Source organism: Micropterus dolomieu, linkage group LG08, assembly GCF_021292245.1.
Source record: "Micropterus dolomieu isolate WLL.071019.BEF.003 ecotype Adirondacks linkage group LG08, ASM2129224v1, whole genome shotgun sequence".
Taxonomy (NCBI): domain Eukaryota; kingdom Metazoa; phylum Chordata; class Actinopteri; order Centrarchiformes; family Centrarchidae; genus Micropterus; species Micropterus dolomieu.
Window position 1 is genome coordinate 24739631 of NC_060157.1, and position 19683 is coordinate 24759313.

The window sequence follows — 19683 nt, forward strand, 5'->3', positions numbered from 1 at the left end:
TGGACAAAATAAGAAACCTCCCACTGTGGAAATGCAAGGCCTGTGATGTTGCAGTGGAGATGGCATGGTCTGTGGATCTGTTGGTTCTGAAATGAAACTTCTGAGACAGTGAGATGTTGAAGATTTTAGTAATAACATCAACTAGCTGATTGACAGATGTTTTTGTACACAGCCGGAGATTTTATCAGGCCCAGCTATACTTATATTCACCCTTAGCAGGACTCTTCTCACATCTGCTCAGTAAAGAAGGGAAGTTAAAAAGCCTTAGGTCTAATCTGGGTTAGTTTAGCTCTTTTCCCAGCTCGCTTTCCTCTCTTCCTGGCCTGATCACACCATTGCGGTGACGTCTGGTCCAGCTGGAGTGGTTGTATGGACGGGCGATGCCGTGGCCAGTGATCGTCTCCAGGTGAGCTGCACTCATGCTCAGGAGATGGGAACCAATGATTTTCTGAGCAGTTTCAGTCTTACTTGTCTCAGTAATAAAGGTGATAGAAAAAAAAATTAAAAAAGGAGCAAAGCTTGTAAAGGACATTCAGCTGACTTCATTTCTGTCCACTGCAAAGACAATTTGCCAGCATCACACTCTGCAGTGTCTTTCTGGACACTGCAGAGTGAATGTGCTCTGTCTCCTCCTGTGGAGAAACATTTAGTTTAAGCAGAAACATCTTGTACATTTGTAAAGACGTCACAGAGTGTAGCTCAGTCAGACAGTCCTCAGCCAACGAACATGTAGAACACACTGCTGTCTCACCTGCTGTTATCATCTGTCTGAATTCATCACTGACATTTCTCAGTCCAGATGTTTCTGTTTAGTGAAATATTGATAAATGAGTGACATCATTTACTGTAATTAAATTAATTCTTCTTCAACTGAAAAAAAAAGTTTCTTTGGTATTTATGTCACACAGCTACATGTGCAATGATTGCTGGGTAATATGTGTATGGCTGCCTAATCTTAAGTTTCTATTTAATCATGTGAGAAGATGACAACACTCCAGAAACCGGGTGAAATGCAAAATCTGACAAGCAGACTAGCAGAGCACACGTGTTTTGTTAATATGGAAAGAAATGAATTTAAGGTGAGGTATTTACTGCATATAATCTTATCAGTTGTTAAACAGTGGACAGGGAGGAAATAAGACACATAAATTTGCCAATAAAGAGTTCCTATCTAGACAAGAACACAGTGTGTGCGTGTGCAGTTTGTGTGTGTTTGTGAGCAGTTTATCATTAAACGGAAGGTGGAAGAGAGCAAGGTCTCTAACATTCACCAGCTCCGTGATGTGGAGTGGAAGAGGACTCCAGTGGCAACCTGTGAAGCTCTGGTGAACTCCATGCCAAAGGGGGTTAAAGCAGTGCTGGAAAATAATGGTGGCCACACAAAATATTGACACTTTGGGCCCAATTTGGACATTTTCACTTAGGGGTGTCCTCACTTTTGTTGCCAGCGGTTTAGACATTAATGTCTGAGTGATGTGTTATTTTGAGGGGACAGCAAATACAGTATTTTGCTCCATTTTGGCTGAATGTGGATTTCATACATTTTATGATGTGTGCTAAATTCACACTCAGTGAAGACAGTTCAGATGAAACTGTGACAGGAATCAGATGGTGTGTCAGCTCTTTATCTGACTTTGACTTGACAGAGTGAATTTCACAACCGACATTCAATCCACATTTAAAAACCTCATTTTAGAAGATTTTTCCCTCACTTCTGCTTCTGCTTCCATCCTATTGGACCTTATTTCGGAAAAAATATGTACGTATCAACGGTGGTGAGACAGATTATCTTTTTATCCCGTTAGAATTGATCCCAGAATTTCACGTATGATGTTTGTCAATTTAAAGTCAAAAAGTTGCAGTTTGTTGTGAAACAGTAAAGTAACATTTAGTTTTGTGTGAAACCCCTTCAATGAACTACATCTTTCATCTGGCACAATGCTTGCTAATGTTCAATGCTTGGTTGCTACTTGATTTTTAGTTTGTTGGTTGAAGTCACTGCATCTCCCAAAAGAACACCACGGTTGTATTTCAGCTTTATATAATGTAACGTCAACTCAATAGTTCACCGGTCATCTGCTCGGTTCCACTTCATGTGTGCACAATGTACACAGTCATATTATACCTGTATAACATATCCTGCTGTAATATTGTTTCAGATTTAACTATAGAAAATGTAGTATATCTCTCAGTTGTATCTAAATAGTAATACTGTCTCAGCGATGTGTGATTTAAATATATTAATGGCTTGTTACAAAGGGACACATACAAGCCAGGTCACAGTAAACATATTGTGCTACTGACCAGACTGGACTTTTTAGTCTATATACTTGTTCACACATCAGTTATCAGTCTATTTTGTCTTATGTATTCATTTTCATGTACATTAAGGTGTTCTGTGTTTTACAGATGTGTTACTGTCCCGTCGGAAAATGAAAAGTCTGAAGATCTTATCTTAATTTGCATTAGACTTATTCACATCGTTAAGGTATGATTTGGGAAATTGTTTTAACCAACTCAGAAGGCATTGATTCCACTGCATTATATTTAGATTACACACACACACCCCCCTCAGTGGCCAATCGCCCTGGTTCAGAGGGGCTAAAGTTTCTTGTCTCTCTAGGACAATCTAGTCAGAATTTGAAAGCTCTACATATAGTGGTTTTGGATCTGGACCTGGTCTAATGTGGAGAAGCAGTGAAATTTCCCTTTTTTTCATTTCCACAAATAAATGCTTTTTCATATATAAAAAAAGTGTTTCAGACAGTGTTAAGCCTTTGCATGAAATGCAACACAGGAAAACATTCAAAATCTGTCATATAACGAACAATAGCTGGCTATTAGAGAGAGAGAAAGAAAGGGAGAGAGATGTCATATTGGTCATACAGAAACCTATGGGGGAAGATAAGAGATTGCGAGAAGATAAGTGTCACCACCTTCACTGCAGTCTATGGTACTTGGGCTTGCTTTGCTTTCACATTAGGAGACATGAGAAATGAAGTCCCACACAGAGTAACCAATGCTGTCACAAGTGGTCCATGTTCAGCAGTACGTTACCATAAAGTATCACAGGAGATGTGTCTCTTCAGGCCTGTTTTCAGTTTTGTGCATTTTGAACCCACTTCTTTCTTAAGCACCTTCCAGTCAGCACCACCTTCACTCTTTCCATGTGACCTTTATCATAATTAACCAGAATTTCATTCTGCATGTTAAACATACCATGATAGATTAAGAGGGACATTTACGTTTTGACATAGTACTGGATCATGTCTACTTAGTAACACTTATTTGTAAGGTAAACAGTTGTTGTAAAAACTATAAATATTATCAAATCAGTAACAGGCCTAATTGTGTTTGGCTTGAGGACTCACACAGCTTTACAAAAACTTTATTGAACATTACAAAAAAAATGTAGGGACAATGTTTGAACACAGATTTACACTAACATGAACACACTGACTCTCAGTAACTTCTGGACACATGCAGCTCAGCCAAAAGCATTCATTATTAATAGTAAATGTCATTACTGTCTGTGAGCCGACTGTAATTGTATCCGTCTTCTGTTCCAGCTCATTGTTGTGGTTTATGACAGATGAAGTCCAGTTTCAGTCTGACTGTGTTCAGATCCAGCTGTGAGCTCTGTGACCACCACAGAAGAAGAAAAAAGCCTACATGTACAGTCACATAGCTGGAAGTCTGTAGCTCACTCCATGTTGTTATTACAGGCTGACTTCAGTCTCTGTACAGTAACATCTGTGTCAGATAACGATCCAGACTGTAGACCAGCACTTCTGTAGAGGACGTGTTCAGCTTGTAGCGCCGTGCAGGACATTCAGCTGACTTAATTTCACTGACAATGTGCCAGCATCCAACTGGATTATCACTGGATTCTAGAACACATTCACTCTGCAGTGTCCAGATAGACTCTGCATGTTTATATGTGCTCTGTCTCCTCCTGTGGAGAAACATTTAGTTTAAGCAGAAACATCTTGTACGTTTGTAAAGACGTCACAGAGTGTAGCTCAGTCAGACAGTCCTCAGCCAACGAACATGTAGAACACACTGCTGTCTCACCTGCTGTTAACATCTGTCTGAATTCATCACTGCTGTTTCTTCATTTAGATGTTCCTGTTTTGTGAAATATTGATAAATAAGTGATTTCATTTAATTATTTGCAAGAAAAATCATTCCTACTTCCAACTGTGCATACAGTAAAATGGACTTATAACAGTAAAGAGTTTAAAACATACCAGTTGGGGACCGTCTGCATCTCTTTTTCTTCCTGTAATGAAACATTACCAGCTTATTAACAAATTGATGATGTGACAATATTATTATCTATCAAAAACATGACAGTATTTTTATTGTCTAAATGCAAATCTTACGTCTGTTTGGACACCATTTTTTTCTTTTCCTGGAAAGGTACCATATAGCTACAGCTCCAGATATTAATAAAAAAAGAATCCCCCCAACAACAGCAGCAGCGATCACAGCTCCTGTCCTGTCTGAACTTTGTTCTCCACATTCAGCATCAGTTGAAGCAGTTCCTGCTTTCAGCTGCAGATTTATTGATTCACATCTGGAATGATAGAGGGACATTTTTACAGCAACATTTGTAGGAAACCATGAATTCACGGCTGCTGGAAGAGTTCAGATGTCTGAAGCTTCTCTTACTGTGTGTGCGGCTGACAGGACGTAAATGTCCCATTTGAAAATGTTCCACTGCTGCAGTCAGAGCACTCGGTGTCTGTGAATGCTGTTCCTGAACAAATACAGATTAGAGATAATGAAACCAGTTCAGTATTATTATGATGCAATCAAAGGCTGATATGACATTACATTTCATCAGACCTGTCTGATTTAATTTTAGTGGATTTAAAAAAAGACATCACAATAACTTAATCTTGGCATTCTCTTTGAGGTTTTGATGAGATGTTCTATTGCAACTCTTTTCTCATAATTATCATTGCATTTAATTCAATTATCATCAATTATCATTATCAGAATTACAGAGCGAGATGGGATTTGATTCACTGTAAAGAAGGAGCCTCGGCAGCCTCATAATCAAACTGACCGCTGTTTGATTACAAGACAACTATCAAGAAATGACATAAATTCAACTTTTAACTTTCACTTTTGGCCAATGTAATATCCGTTTCTCTGTGCATGAAAATGACAAAAAGTACTACTTTTTTCCCCAAAATAAAAGAAATTGTTCCTGACAGATTGAGAGAATTCTTCTGCTTTGTCTACTCTTAAACTTATGTTGTCCATGTAACTATTAGGGTTTACATTATCCCAGTAAATCTTTAAGTTATTTAAGTTATTTTTATTTTTAAATCATGTGTCAGATTAAGAAGCTAAAGCTGTTCAATGTATCCTACACACATCTAAAACAATATGTCCTGTAGGTAAATATAAGTTTGGGTCGGTCTTGGCATCAGCAGATACACAAAATGAAAGGACAACTGAGCAAACTCCATTTGCTGCTGAAGCATCTCATGAAAACAATTTGGAAGCGCCACAAAAAAGAAAAAGTAGACCTAACCCTACAAATCAAATGGAACATTTTTATGTTGGAAAAAATCTTAAAAACACAAACCCATCAATCCATGTATGTTTGTTTCTTTGATTATTTTGTTTCAAATCCGAGTCGGAAAAACCAACTAAACAAGTTGTTTTTTGTTTTTTCTGTTTTAAAACCAAAATGGAAAAATATTGATTCTGATATTTAATATGTCAGAATAGTTTAGCTTTTCTGTGTTACACTTCTACACCTGCAGCAGATACACTTGGGATGGTGGTGCCTGATTAAATGTAATTAAGATGAGCCTGAACATCAAAATAAGTGGGGTTTCTTTAGAAAAACAGCAGGCTCACGTTCAGTTTGTAACTCAGTGGCAAATAGGACAGGAAGAGGAACGCCTCAGAAGTTGCCTGAGAATCCTCCGGTTTTTAAGATTTCTTCAGTATCAAATGAATTCAGTAATAGTTGTATCCTGTCAGTTTGTCAGTCCTACCTGAAGAGAGGCTGTGAAGTCTACATGTTACGCGATATGAGAACCACATACAACATTATTTATCAAATTGGGTCGGACTTGATGAATTTAGCGCGAGGATACACGTGTGATAACGTCTGGTTTTCAAAATTAGGTGTCTATACAGGATGGAAATAAGATTACTTGGATTATATTCACAGAAAGTATAAAACATATTACATGTGTCCATTACTTTACCGAACTCTCTCAGCCGGGTGCATCCCTACACAACAGCTGCGGCAGCCTCTCCACACTGTTTAGACCTTCTATTTTCTTCGGTTGGTGATCCCTATGGATGAAGCCCGTCCCTCCAGATTTACGCATGATCCATGATGATACAGAAAAATTTATGGCAAAAATAGCATATTGTCAATATTTTAGAGACCCCCACAAAATTTCACAAATCATGTTTTCAGGGGAGCTCATGTCTCATTAAGAGGGTCAAGCTCCCCCTGGCTCCCCTGTAGTTCGCACCCTGGCTGTAGTACTTGAGAAAAAACCCTTGATAAACATTTTGGGTAACAACCAACAAATCAGCTCAGCATGGTGTGCTATTTAAATAATGAATGAAAATTACCAGAATATTTTAATCCGTGTATGATTTGTTAATTTACAGTTCGCCAAATTAACAAATAATAGTTCATGTTTGCTGTGTATCATTGGATGTACTGACAAGTATCACTGAATTAATTTGATACTGAAGAAATCTTCAAAATCGGAGGATTCTTTGGCAACTTGTAACGCACTGATGTTGATGTTCAAGCTCATCTTAATTAGGCTACATTTAATCAGGCACTGCCATCACCCAAGTGTATCTGCTGCAGATTTATCAAGTGTAACACACAGATTTTACAGGGGTTTTTGTATTACTATTTAAATTACGTTTGTGCTTCTTTACACGTGCGTAGTCTGTGATCATCTGAAAGCTGCCTTCATGGTGACTGGATGATGTTTCTACAGATTTATTTTGGTGCTGTTCAGTTCTCTAGTGGGGCCCTGAATAGTACAAAATTTGATGATTTGATTGGAGGAGCCTGATTTGACTCCCAATCTCACAGTTGAATCTTCGCAGAGCCGTTATCAAACGAGGATTTTTGAATGACGACATTTTGATTTTTTCCAGTGCAAAATCAAAGTCACAGACACTTCAATACTTCTCAGGGCTGCGAGGTTGAGTCTGTATCTCAATACAAGTATCTCGGTATCCAAATTGATGATTCTCTCTCTTTTAGACCTCACATTCAGCAGTTGGTGAAAAAACTGAAGTTGAAACTGGGTTTTTATTTTAGAAACAAATGGTGTTTTTCCTTTGAGGCCAAAAGAAGGCTTGTTGCTGCCACTTTCATGTCAGTACTGGACTATGGCGATGTTATACACATGCATGCATCCTCTCAAAGCTTGAAACTGTTGAATACTGTTTACCACGGAGCTCCGAGGTTCATCACAAACTACATTTAGATTTATTCATTTAGCTGACGCTTTTATCCAAATCGACTACTATGTCAGAGGTCGCACGCCTCTGGAGCAACGAGGGGTTAAGTGTCTTGTCCACCCACCCCTCCCCGATCCCTTCAGAGCCCCTCATCATTGCTCCTTGTATGAGCGGGTTGGTTGGTCTGCATTGTCCACCAGTGGACTTAATCATTGGCACATTCTTGTTTACAACGCTATTCTTGGTCTGCTTCCCCCATACCTACATCAAAAACAAAGGCCGGTTTCACTGGGTTGCTTTTAAAGTATTAAATGACATGGAGGCTGTACACACTGGCTGTAGATGTTATGAATGATTACTTGGACGATCCTTGTAGTTTATTACTTGTGGTAAATATATACTAAATTTAGATATTTTATGACCTTGTAACTCACTAATTACTCCCATCATAAATTGTTATATGTTTTACGTTTATGTTATATGTTTTAATGTCTGCAACCTTGTTAATTGTGCTGCTGCCTGTCTTGGCCAGGACGCATTTGGAAAAGACATTTTTAATCTCAATGAGTTTTCTTTCTAGTTAAATTTTCGCCATTTTGGCGCTATGGCTCAATGTCTGATTTTACATAGAACTCCCAATAAGTTAATTTACTGCCATTATTTTATTAACATCAGCATATAATGCTGTAAGTAAACATGTGAAAAGAAAGAAGCTTTTAATAAATCTTTTTAAAGTGCGGGAATAAATCCAAAATGGTAACCTTAACCCTTCAGGAGGAGGCGTCAGTGCGCATGTCTAGCGTAGCGTGTGTGTGGGGTAAAATGGGTAGAAGGGGGAGAGAGACAGAGCACCAGCAGCGCAGGTTGGCTGGTGTTGGGCAAAGTTGGGTGAGAACTTTGCGGGACGTTCGGATCATTTATCATCATTGGTGAACCACACAAACAATATTACCGGTACATTGTTTTTAAGCAGTACTTGGAATAGACCCACGAGGAAACGCGAGGTACATGCAACTGTTGGTGAATTGACGGACATGCACAACTCTGCGCACGACCAGTGAATGGCAATAAGCCTAAGTGTAGCTGTAAATAAAACACACACGATTTGACTATCTACCAAAATCACCCATACGTCCTAGAGAGCTGAATGTTTTTCAGCACATCCACCGATATGCGACAAACATTTGCCTCATTGCAACCTGTGGTCAATTCAGAAGTCAGTCACTATATTTTTCAGAATCTGCTAAATCAATGAATGTGCACAAGTCTTTCATCAAACGCTACCAAAATCAACACAGACATTCTCTAGATGACCAATATTAAGTGTATCAAACGGTTTTTAAATCGGTCTAACAGTCAGTCTGCAATGATATCCAGTATCTTGCTCTAACTTGTACAGTATGCACAACATTTTGTTATTTGCTCAGTTTTAGATCAAATGCCATCAAAATAATTGACACCCAAAACGAGCAGAATGATGTGTGATTTATTTCAGAAATTTCTCACCAACATCTTGACTGTTGTAAGCATTTTAAACTTAAACTGACAAAACTGTCCAGGTCTGGCACATTTGACGTCACTACCTCAACTTGTGAGAAGGTGTGTGGAAACAGCCTCTCACCAGTAGCTCAGTCAGCACGTCGCCTACTCTGGAGATCTGAAGTTTCAGGGTTCAAAACCCCAGGTGACTGACTCAGACTGGCTGGTGGGGGTGTTCAGATCATAGTGAGTCTAAGTTCTCTATTATTTGGATCCTGTGACACTTTTCTTAATTTTCTCTGCCTGAAAGTGTTTGTATGAACCTTTGAACACAAAATGTTGCAGGTGGGTTGAACATTTCACCCAGTAGTCGGGTACATAATGACAATCAAGGTCAAAAAATCAAGTTTGCGTTTTCCCAATTATCTCAAAATCACTTAAATCTGCATCTGTTCTTCTTCTCTGAATGTGTCAAATGTTGCGTTTTTCGCGACTTGCTTGGATCCCGATCACTACTGCTTCCTGCTATATTTTAAAACTAGTTACAGCCTTAAAGTCAGCACGAGGAAACCGACCTTTCTGTCTGATGTATTGTCCTGGTTGACAGCTTGTGTGTCTCTGCGCTGTCATACAGCTGTCCTCTGTAGATTCCAGACAATAGAATCCCTCCAGTGGTTCACAAACTGCATCTGATGTTGTTGTACATGACGTATTTATCTTCAAACCAGAACCTGTCAGCACATATAGAGGTTACATATGGAGATACTACACTTTTAATTTCAGGCTTAAACATTAAGGAAAATACAGCAAAGGCTGTGCTGATGTTAACAGCGTAATACCTCGACTGCAAAAGAAATCATGTTGAATGTCTTGTGGCTTACTTGTGACAAAATATCTTCACTCAGTATTTCAGAGTATTTCACAACACACAAGGTCTTTGTTTCTGCATGTATTGTGGCACTTTAAGAGCAAAATCAGTAATGTACAGTAAACTCATTAAAAAGACTTTCTGCTTCTACATAATGACATTGTTAAAACAGTTTCCTCAGTTGTTCCACAGCATTAACAGTGGAACTTGCAGTAATAAGACGTACTGCCTTTAACTCCAGGCTCTAAGTTTCTACTGATGAAGAAATATTCACAGAAACCTACTTTCAACACAAGTTGAACAAAGAAAACATTGTCTACGTCCAGTCGGCTGACTCATGAAGGTTCCCTCAGTGCAGGGCAAACAGGAAGTACTTGTGAATTCTGTACAATCTGTTTTAACTCGACTTCCTGTTGAAAAGAAAACAAACATTTAATTTAATACAATGTAATGTTTATATTAAATGAGAAAGTTCAATCTTGGAGGGTAAAGCAGATGTTGTGAGCTCTGCAAAGCTGATGGTGTGAAATCTCTCTCTAACATTCAGTTGGGTCTTACCAGCAGGACACACAGGACAGCATTCATTCCCTCTCTGATACTCTCCTCGATGACATGTGAGGCCATTTCCTCTGCAGACATTCATCACGAGTATCTGTGAAGTGAAAGAAAAAGGTTTTTATCTCAGTGAAGCCTGGTTGAAATGAAGTCAAACTGCAAATCAAATACATGGATAGAAGCTGTTGAACTGAACTCTGATAGAAACCAGCAGCACGTTGTGTTTGTGTAGATCTGTTTCAGTCAGCCAGATAGTTAGAGGTCCAAAAGACACTAAAAAAAATGTACTATAATTTTACTATAACATTAAGAGTTCTCAGCATTTAACCTTTGCAGTTGAGTTACAGTAGAAAGTCAGGTGAGAGAGGTCACATTTCTGCATTTGACATTGGAGTCATAAGAGGGAAGTCATCATGTGGACCAGCACGTAAAATGCAGAGAGTTGCAATCTTACATTCCTGTCAAACTCAGAGCTGTCAGAGACATTTTATAGAGGAGGCACGCCAGTCAGTCACATACTCAATATAACTCTGGGGAAATGGGGAAAGCCCATAATGGCAAAGATGGCGGTTTTCCCGCCCCTCCCGTGAGAAAGCCAATCGTCTGCTTTTAACAGCCAAAGCAGGAAACATACTGTATTTCAGCCAATCGGGTGGTTCCACTGACGTAAGGGTCTGTTTTACTTCTACTGTGCATGTGTGGCATTAGAAGTATAACCGGTCAGGAAAATGCTTTTTAAACCTTATTTTGGGGCAAAGTCGTCAAACTTTCAGTGATTTTTATCAGATTTTACTGCTGATTCTTTTCATGTAGTTTTTATTTACATTTACTCATTTGACGCTTTTATCCAAAGCGACTTACATTTGAGGAACAACATACAAGCATCAATAGAGCATCAAATACAGATCTACAACTGACAATACATACTATTAAGAGCAGCAATAAATACTAGTAAGAGCTCACAGTACATATCACATCAATTGGGTAGATACCTAGGAAAGGAAGTAAGAGTTAACAAAAATTACAATCTATACAAGATCATTGTTGGGGATAGAAGAAGAAGAACACAGGAAGTGCATGTTAGAGGTTAGGAGTTAGAGGTGTTATAAGAGGAAGTGTTCTCGGAAGAGATGAGTTTTCAAGATGAGCTTTTAAGAGCATTTTTATGTCCGGGAGACCAGTAAGACTGCAGTTCTGGCCCTCTCCCCATTCTTTCAGATAGGAGCTAGTGCTTGCTAGTCTGAAATAGCTGCCCGGAGGCGTTGCCAAGATCAATATCAATATTAATATCAATTTTATTTATATGGCACACTTAAAACAACCAAGGTGCTTTACAGGTTAACAATACAACAATAAAACAGAAATTACACACGCAATAAAACATAACATACAGTTTAAGATGTCGCCAGGTGAGTCTGCATATGTTAAGGTGGAGGGAGATTAGTAAGGGTACATTGCAGACAGTGCAGCTGCATCGGGGCCCGCACTGTACAGGTGCCCATGACGGGAGCGGGCCACGCCAGGTTACAAGCTGGACTTTGTCAGTTACTTGGTAAGAATGCATCTAAATTCACCAACTAATAGTAGACACACAGCTCAACGAAGATCAAGTGGTGTATATATATATATATATATATATATATATATATATATATACACCCTCAAATGTGCACATCCCCCTTTTCCGTGGTGTCAGTCAGTAGTTTACCCAAAAACATCTGTAGCAAGCAAAGTATAAATAAATTAGATTCCACAGAATGAATATGGTCTTACTTTCTTTGGGATTCGTGTCACCTACATTTGCAATGATGACTGCTGGGTAATTTGTGTATGGCTGCCCAATCCTAAGTTTCTATTTGATCATGTGACAAGACAACAAGACTTTAGCTAGGTGAAACCGGGTGAACCGATACTCCCTCCCCATCATCCTGTGTGACTCCCCAGTCATCCCCAAAGATTGCAGCTGACCCCCTCCCACCCTGAACACAAACTGTTTCAGACTCTCCCCTCTTGCAAGAGGCTGCGGTCCATCAGGACTAAAACATCTCGCCACAAAAACAGTTTCTTCCCGTCTGCAGCCCCCACAGACACTCCCCCCTTGCAAATAATACAAATGTCTATACACTCATTCATTTCATATCATGCACAAACCTGGCACATTGCACATATTTGTTGTTAATTGTTAATCTTTGTGTGTGTACACAATACTCTCTTCCGTTGCAATACGTCTGCACAACACAAACCCGGAATAATTCACATGTAAAAATCTGTGACGTTCTTTCTCTGCAAATAGTTATATTATTTTTCTCTATTCGTTTTTTATATATATTTTTATATTATATTTTTGTCCATTCCATATTTATATATTTTCTACATTTATTTATGTCAACTCTATGTCTGTATAGACCTTATCAAAGCACTTTTACACGACATCTGCATTCCCAATTCAATCACTGGTGGGGGTTCAGTTTCTTACCCAAGGACACTTCGACATGCAGCCTGGAGGAGCCGGAGATTGAACTGCCTTGAACTGACCTTCCGATTAACAGGCAACCCTCTACTAGGAGCTCTACTCCTGAGCCACAGTTGCCACAGTAGTGTAAAACACTACTTGGCAATAAAGCTCCTTCTGAATTCTGATTCTTCTGATATGCAAAATCTGACAAGTAGACTAGCAGAGCACATGTGCAAGCTAGCAGTCACGCCGTTTAAACATAAAAGTTGTTTCAAGTAGAGACTGGAGATAAAAGAACAGGAGGAGAAGGTCGGAAAGCTCCCAAATAAGATTGTATTTTATTTTTTACTCAAGACATTGTCAAAGATTTTGCTCAATGCAAGGCTGTCAGGTCTTTTCAGCAGTGGACTCCTCCCCTGCACTCAGCTGTCTGTAGTGAAGTTTCAGGATTTTGACAATGACAGCACTGGCCATGCTCTTTATAACTTTCTCTTTGATTTCTGTACTTATAAATACAATAGTCTAGGTGACACATTGCATCTGTAAATCCATCACAGGATGGTACTTTAGATTGCTGCGTCTGGGCGCACAGCACAGCCATAGCAGCGCGTGACTGTGTTAAAGTCTACATTCAGACGGCAGGCCTTAATGCTCAATTCCGATCTTTTTCCCAGATCTGATTTTGTTTGCTTGACAGTTCACATAATTGCTTAAATGTGGCCCATATCAGACTCTAGTGTGAAGTGTCCATGGCCTGAATGTGACCCACATGCGCAGAAGAATAACACAATACAGAAGTACACAAGGAGCAACAGAGGTTAGCTCCGGTTAGCTCGCGGGAGACTCCTGTTTTTTATTGTCCTCTCACAGGTCACATTTCTCCCGAATTATGACAATTGTTCACAACTTCCTGTTCTTTTCTTTACGGTTTCTGGCGCTGTACAACGCAACCACCCCACCACTGACTCCCTCTCTCTCTCCCCACTGTGTCCACTTGGACAAATAGCATGCAGATAACTCAAAAGAGAGCTCGCGGTCCGGTGGATTTCAGGTGTAAGAAAGGGAAATTATGAGCAGATTATAGCAAGGTAGAGGAGAAAGAGAGCCACGTGAATAATAAAGGCTTTTGTGGAGCTTTCTCGTTCCCTGCAGCTCAGTGTACAGCAGAACAGCTGCTCTAGAGTGACTTCAAAGTTGCATTTAATCCGATCTGTATCGGTTTTGGACCACATATGAAAGTGGGACAATTCTGAATTGGAAAAGATCAGATTCCATGTTACTTGGCCGGTTCACACTGTCATTAAGAGATCAGATCTGAGTCACATATGGGCAAAAAAAATCTTATTTGGGTCACACTGGCCTGCAGTCTGAACATAGCCAAAGAGAAGGAATAAAAAGAACTGTTAAATTGAATAAGTTAATATGGAAAGACAATTAATTTAAGGAGCTTTAAATTATGGAGGTTAGGTTACTGCATCTAATCTGATCAGTTGTTAAATGTGCAAAGCGAGAACACAAGACATTTGCCAATACAGGGTTTCCTATTAAACAGCTCCACTCTCTTCTTGTTCAGAGGTTAAAGATGGAGCAGCAGCTTATCACTCTGCAGAGCTGATGGACAGAAAACCTTCAACGTTTCAGTTTACTTTTTCTATTTTCTTTCTCGACAGTGAAATGTTTGTTGATGTGTGAGGGAGAGCATTATAAAGACAAAGGTTTTAGAAAGAATGAAATGTTGGAGAGGAGCGATTTGATGCATGAATTTCTGTCAAGCAAATAAAAACTTGCTTTCATAACAAATTATTTTACCAGTAATGCTGCAGCTGTCACAGGTTTTCTTCTAAACATCATTCTGTACCGCAGGATCAGAGTTTTCGTGGGCTGAAGACGTCATCTCACTGAGATTTGGAATGAAGTGAGAGTAAAATGCAGAACAGGGACATCATCTGAAACAAAAAGAAACACATCCATGCAGAGATTACACTAACAGCCAAGCAAACAGTTTCTTTTGAGCTTTCTGCAGTGAGCAGATGTCTGAAACATCTTTTAAATGAGAAACCTGGTTAACACAGATACATTTGTGCTGGAGAAACCTGTTTTTAGCTTCAAACTGTCCACACATGAGCTCCAGATGAGGAACCACAGGTGGACCCTGGAAGTCTTTTACCTTCACTGGGAATCTGTTTATTGACTGGTCACTGCACATTAAACCAGTGGCTTATAACTCACCTTATAACTGATTTACTTTGGATCAGGATTTAATTTCCTGTCCCAATAATCATCTCACGACCCCCCAGATTTATCTTGTGACCCTTTGGAGGGACCTGAATCCCAGGTTTGTAAACACCAGACTAAACTATCAAACGGTATATAAAATACTTAAAACTAGCTAAACCTCAACAGTACAATTCTGCTTAGGTATTAACAATGATGTCATCAGGAATAGGTTTTTCTGCAGATTCAGTATTTTAACCTTTTAGACTTCAGGTATTTTGCTTATAATACTTCTGTACTTAAACCTGCAATAATTTATTTTTCTGGTAACTTGCGAGGCAATGGAAAACTGAAGTCAAGCCAACCTCCACTTCGAAAACGACAGTCAAGCCAGCCCTCGCGCTGTTTTGCGATGCGTCTTTTTTCTAGGCATCATAATAAAAGTGAGCTTCTGCTGAACATAATGCAATTGATGTGGCAGAAACGATTGAATAAATAAATGCTTAAGACACCACAAGTATCTAAAGAAAATATTACAGTCTGATGGAAAGCTTACTACATTCAGCCAAGATTTGAACATAATATTACAGCCCTTCAAAGTGTGTAATATTTTCGCCATTTGACAAGATTCAAATTGACATCAAAAGGAAACTTCCTGTTTCCACTAAGTCATTTCACTTCACAGTGACAGCAGACCACCTCAGGGTGACCCTCTGTCAATATCAGAGCAATCTGATGTTTGGTTTTAATATTACAGCCATTGAAAGTGTGTAATATTCGCCAAGATTCAAACTGACATAAAAAGGAAACTTCCTGTTTCCACTGACTTATTTCACTTCACAGTGATAGCAGACCACCCCAGGGAGACCCTCTGTCAATATCAGAGCAATCTGATGTTTGGTTTTAATATTACAGCCCTTGAATATGTATAATATTTTCACTATTCGCCAAGATTCAAATTGACATAAAAAGGAAACTTCCTGTTTCAACTTTTAACAACTCTAGTTTAGTGCCCTTTCACAGGGGCCGATGTGATGCTAACCTGCGCTTTTTCTTCAAAATGTAGTCTCACATTTGATTCACATACAGCAGTGGACGGCAAGAGGCAGCCAATTAAATCTATCAGTACAAGACTCCATCAAGATGAGAGGAGGTGGACTTTACATCGATTACTCTTGGTGCTGAAACGCAGTCAAGATGGATGTATGTAGGTTATTTATGTAGCCTATATAAATAACCTAATTGTAGCCTAGATATTGATTTATTTTAATTAATATATTACCATATTTTAATATAGGCCTACACTTAAATATATGTTGTGTGTGTATCATGAATGAACTACAAATTTCATTTTGTTATGCAGCCTAGTGCTGTAAAATGACTAATAAACAACCTTGTACCTTTTCTCTAAACCTATGAAAGTGTCTCAGTCAAAATGTAATTCAATGTTTGGAACGTTGATATATTATTGTCGCATATGTTGACATCCTTGCAGGTATACAGATGAAATAACTTTTAATTAAAAAACAGTAGATCTATAATGTAACACTGTAGTAAAAGCAGGGCTATGCCTACAGAAGCTTAGAAACGAACAAGAGAACAACCCTAAAAAAAAAAACTATATAAGGCCTACAAAGTCGACTGCTAGTAGGCCTATAAAAGAGGTACTGGCTTCTGATCCTCAAACTTGAGACCTCTATAAAAATGAATGAATTATCAGGATGATTCTTTTGTGGCTGTCCACCTCCACAGTTTTTCCAGTCAGAACAATTAATCATGTTGATAATCTGTCCAATCCAATGACACTGTCACAGTCTTTGTTCTTGTGACTTGTTTATTGTGGAAATGGAAATCGGTATGAGCAGAGGTGTGTGTATGTGTGTGTGTGTGTGTGCGCGCGTGCGTGCGTGTAACAGTAAACAGAGACTGGGACTATGTTGTTTTCTTCATGTGTTGAAAAAGGTCTTATGTTGTGAGAGTACCCTGACAATCATCTTTGAAATTTTAACCTTGTCCTTTGTAGACCTCTGTCAATATCAGATTCCTCTGATATTGACAGAGGGTCTCCCTGGGTTGGCCTGCTGTTCCTCTGAAGTAAAATGAGTCAGTGGAAACAGAAGGTTTTCTTTTAACATCCATCTGAAATCAGCAAATTCAGTGAAAGATTAGACATATTCAAGGGCTGTAATATTAAAACCAAACATCAGATTACTCTGATATTGACAGAGGGTCTCCCTGAGGTGGTCTGCTATCACTGTGAAGTGAAATAAGTTAGTGGAAACAGAAGGTTTTCTTTTTATGTCAATTTGAATCTTGGCGAATTCTGAAAATATTACACATTTTTAATGGCTGTAATATTAAAACTGTGTTCGAATCTTGGCTGAATGTAGTAAGCTTTCTGTCAGACTGTAATATTTTCTTTAGATACTTGTGGTGTCTTAAGCATTTATTTATTCAATCGTTTCTGCCACATCAATTGCATTCTGTTCAGCAGAAGCTCACTTTTATTTTGAAATGTGCTGCGAGACGATGTTACCGTAATGCCTAGAAAAAACACGCATCGCAAAACAGCGCGAGGGCTGGCTTGAATTCAGTAACGGAAACATGCTGAGAACACACATCATGACTTAAAGTGGTTATGGCAAACTTGGTTGGATGTGAATTTCATACACGTGACAATGTGTATGCTGAATAACCAGCGGGCGATTTGTGAAAAAAAACGGGGGGATTAATCAAGGAAACGTTTACATTTCAGACCAATCCTATCAGGAAGTGATCCTTCTCCTACTGAGTCTAATAAAACACAAATATCTCTAAACGTTCAGAAACTACTGACTTCGGATCAGTATCAGAAGAATGTAGGCTATAATTTTGAACAGCATTTTACCTTTAGGTTTAGAAATAATTAGGCCTAAGTTACAGTGTCTGCTAACTTTCGCTTTTGCAATTGCGTGCAGTTCTGTAAGAGCAGAAATTAACAGCTTTTGTTCACCTGAAATAACAGCTGCAAACATCGGAACCACACAGAACCTGGACTCAAGAGTTTCAGCGGTAGGACAACAACAAGTGGGTTCTACAGTGTTCTACGTGGACTACGTTTCCCTCTTTAATCGAAATATATCTCACACAGCTCGACTCACCTGTTTGTGATGACGCAGTTTAATGATTGTAGTTTATTTTTCTTCTTCTTCGTTTGATTTGATTGGCGGCAACCAGCATTTAGGAGCATTACCGCCACCTACCGGACTGGAATGTGGAACAGATTATGTGCAGACTAACATATTTAAAAACAAATCAACAAATAAAACAAAACAAACAAAAAAATAAAATCTATATCCTTTCTATTAATCCCGTATCTTTTAGATATTTAATAAGGTGCTTAGATATTCCCCATGCTTTATCCCCAAGGAGGTTCTCGTCTGTGAACCTTTAGAAGCTTATTTTTCTCTACAACTGCAGCTATTTTCCTCCTTGCCTCTACAGAGCCTCTACACTCAACCAGCACACGTTGAATGGTCTCTATGCTATTACATTTTACACAGTGTCCAGTTGGGTGTTTACCTATTTTATAAAGTGAATGGTTAAGCCCTGTGTGTCCTATCCTTAGACGGGTAATGACTGTCTCTGTCTTCCGGCACCCACCCAGTTTTCTTCCCAGACCAACATGTTTCTGTATACTGTAAAGATGTCTTCCAGTTTCATTTAGTTCCCAGTATTCTTGCCATATTTTTTGCATTTTCTCTTTAATGACTGTTTAACCTTCAGATTTACTTAGCAGAACTTGTCAACTGACTTTGATTTAAGTGCTTGTTTTGCCAGAATATCAGCGTCTTCATTTCCCTCTACCCCTACATGGGCAGGAACCCAAACAAAGCAGACAATCAGTCCCTTATGATATAATCTACACAGAGAGCTATGAATACTAAATACCAGATCTAGCCTACAGGAGCGCTGCCCAGCTATCTGATGCAATGACCACTTTGCCTTCCATGTTTTCTTCTACCCACTGCAATGCCATCAGAATGACTATAAGCTCAACTGTATATACTGATAGATGATCTGTTCTCTATTTAATGCCTATTTTGTGTGCAGGGATGTAATGACGATGTGGCAGCTCCTGTCCTTCCGGTCTCTGGATATCATCAGTAAAGACCATGTGGTTATCTCTATAGTGGTGCTCTATGTAACTTTCTGCTATTCTTCCTGTGTGTGCTTGCTTGGATTTCCTTTTGATTATTTGCTAAATATGCAGGTCAATGGATGGATTTACAAAAAACACGGAGGAAGATCTGGATATGGGACTGCTGGTATATATTTTATACCGCACAGGCCAAGGCTCTCTGCTTTCGCATTTCCCACCCATCCAAAACTGACACAGCTACTCTTATTGTGTTCCCAACATTCTTCTAGGATGGTTTTAGCGGGTTGAGAGCTACAGTGTCCCTGAAGATTAAGCCAGTATGTTAGCATAATTCTTGTTCTTCATGTCCTTAGTGGCTGTTCCCCCATTTCTACTTGCATGGCAGCCACTGGAGAGGTCTTAAATCCTCCACTGCATGTCCTTAAAGCTTGTGCCTGTTCCACATCTAGTTTTTTAAGATGCCATTCTGCTGCTGACATACAGTATATGCTATACATCCAT

General features: G+C 39.1%; 1 protein-coding gene across 3 annotated transcripts in view; it reads right to left on the reverse strand.

The window, feature by feature from the left end:
* Positions 1-3372: 3372 nt before the first annotated feature.
* LOC123975726 (tumor necrosis factor receptor superfamily member 14-like) overlaps positions 3373-19683 on the reverse strand; it is a 16492-nt gene continuing 181 nt past the window's right edge. The window contains exons 1-10 of one of the 3 annotated variants that reach the window (XM_046057440.1): positions 18182-18233; positions 14637-14773; positions 10376-10469; positions 10102-10227; positions 9525-9680; positions 4675-4762; positions 4386-4579; positions 4251-4282; positions 4075-4128; positions 3373-3955 (exon numbers count right to left, since the gene is read on the reverse strand). In XM_046057440.1, coding sequence (XP_045913396.1) covers positions 4081-4128; positions 4251-4282; positions 4386-4579; positions 4675-4762; positions 9525-9680; positions 10102-10227; positions 10376-10469; positions 14637-14678 — 780 coding nt within the window. In that variant the 5' untranslated portion in view covers positions 14679-14773; positions 18182-18233 and the 3' untranslated portion in view covers positions 3373-3955; positions 4075-4080. The other 2 variants (XM_046057438.1, XM_046057439.1) reach the window with 2 other exon arrangements.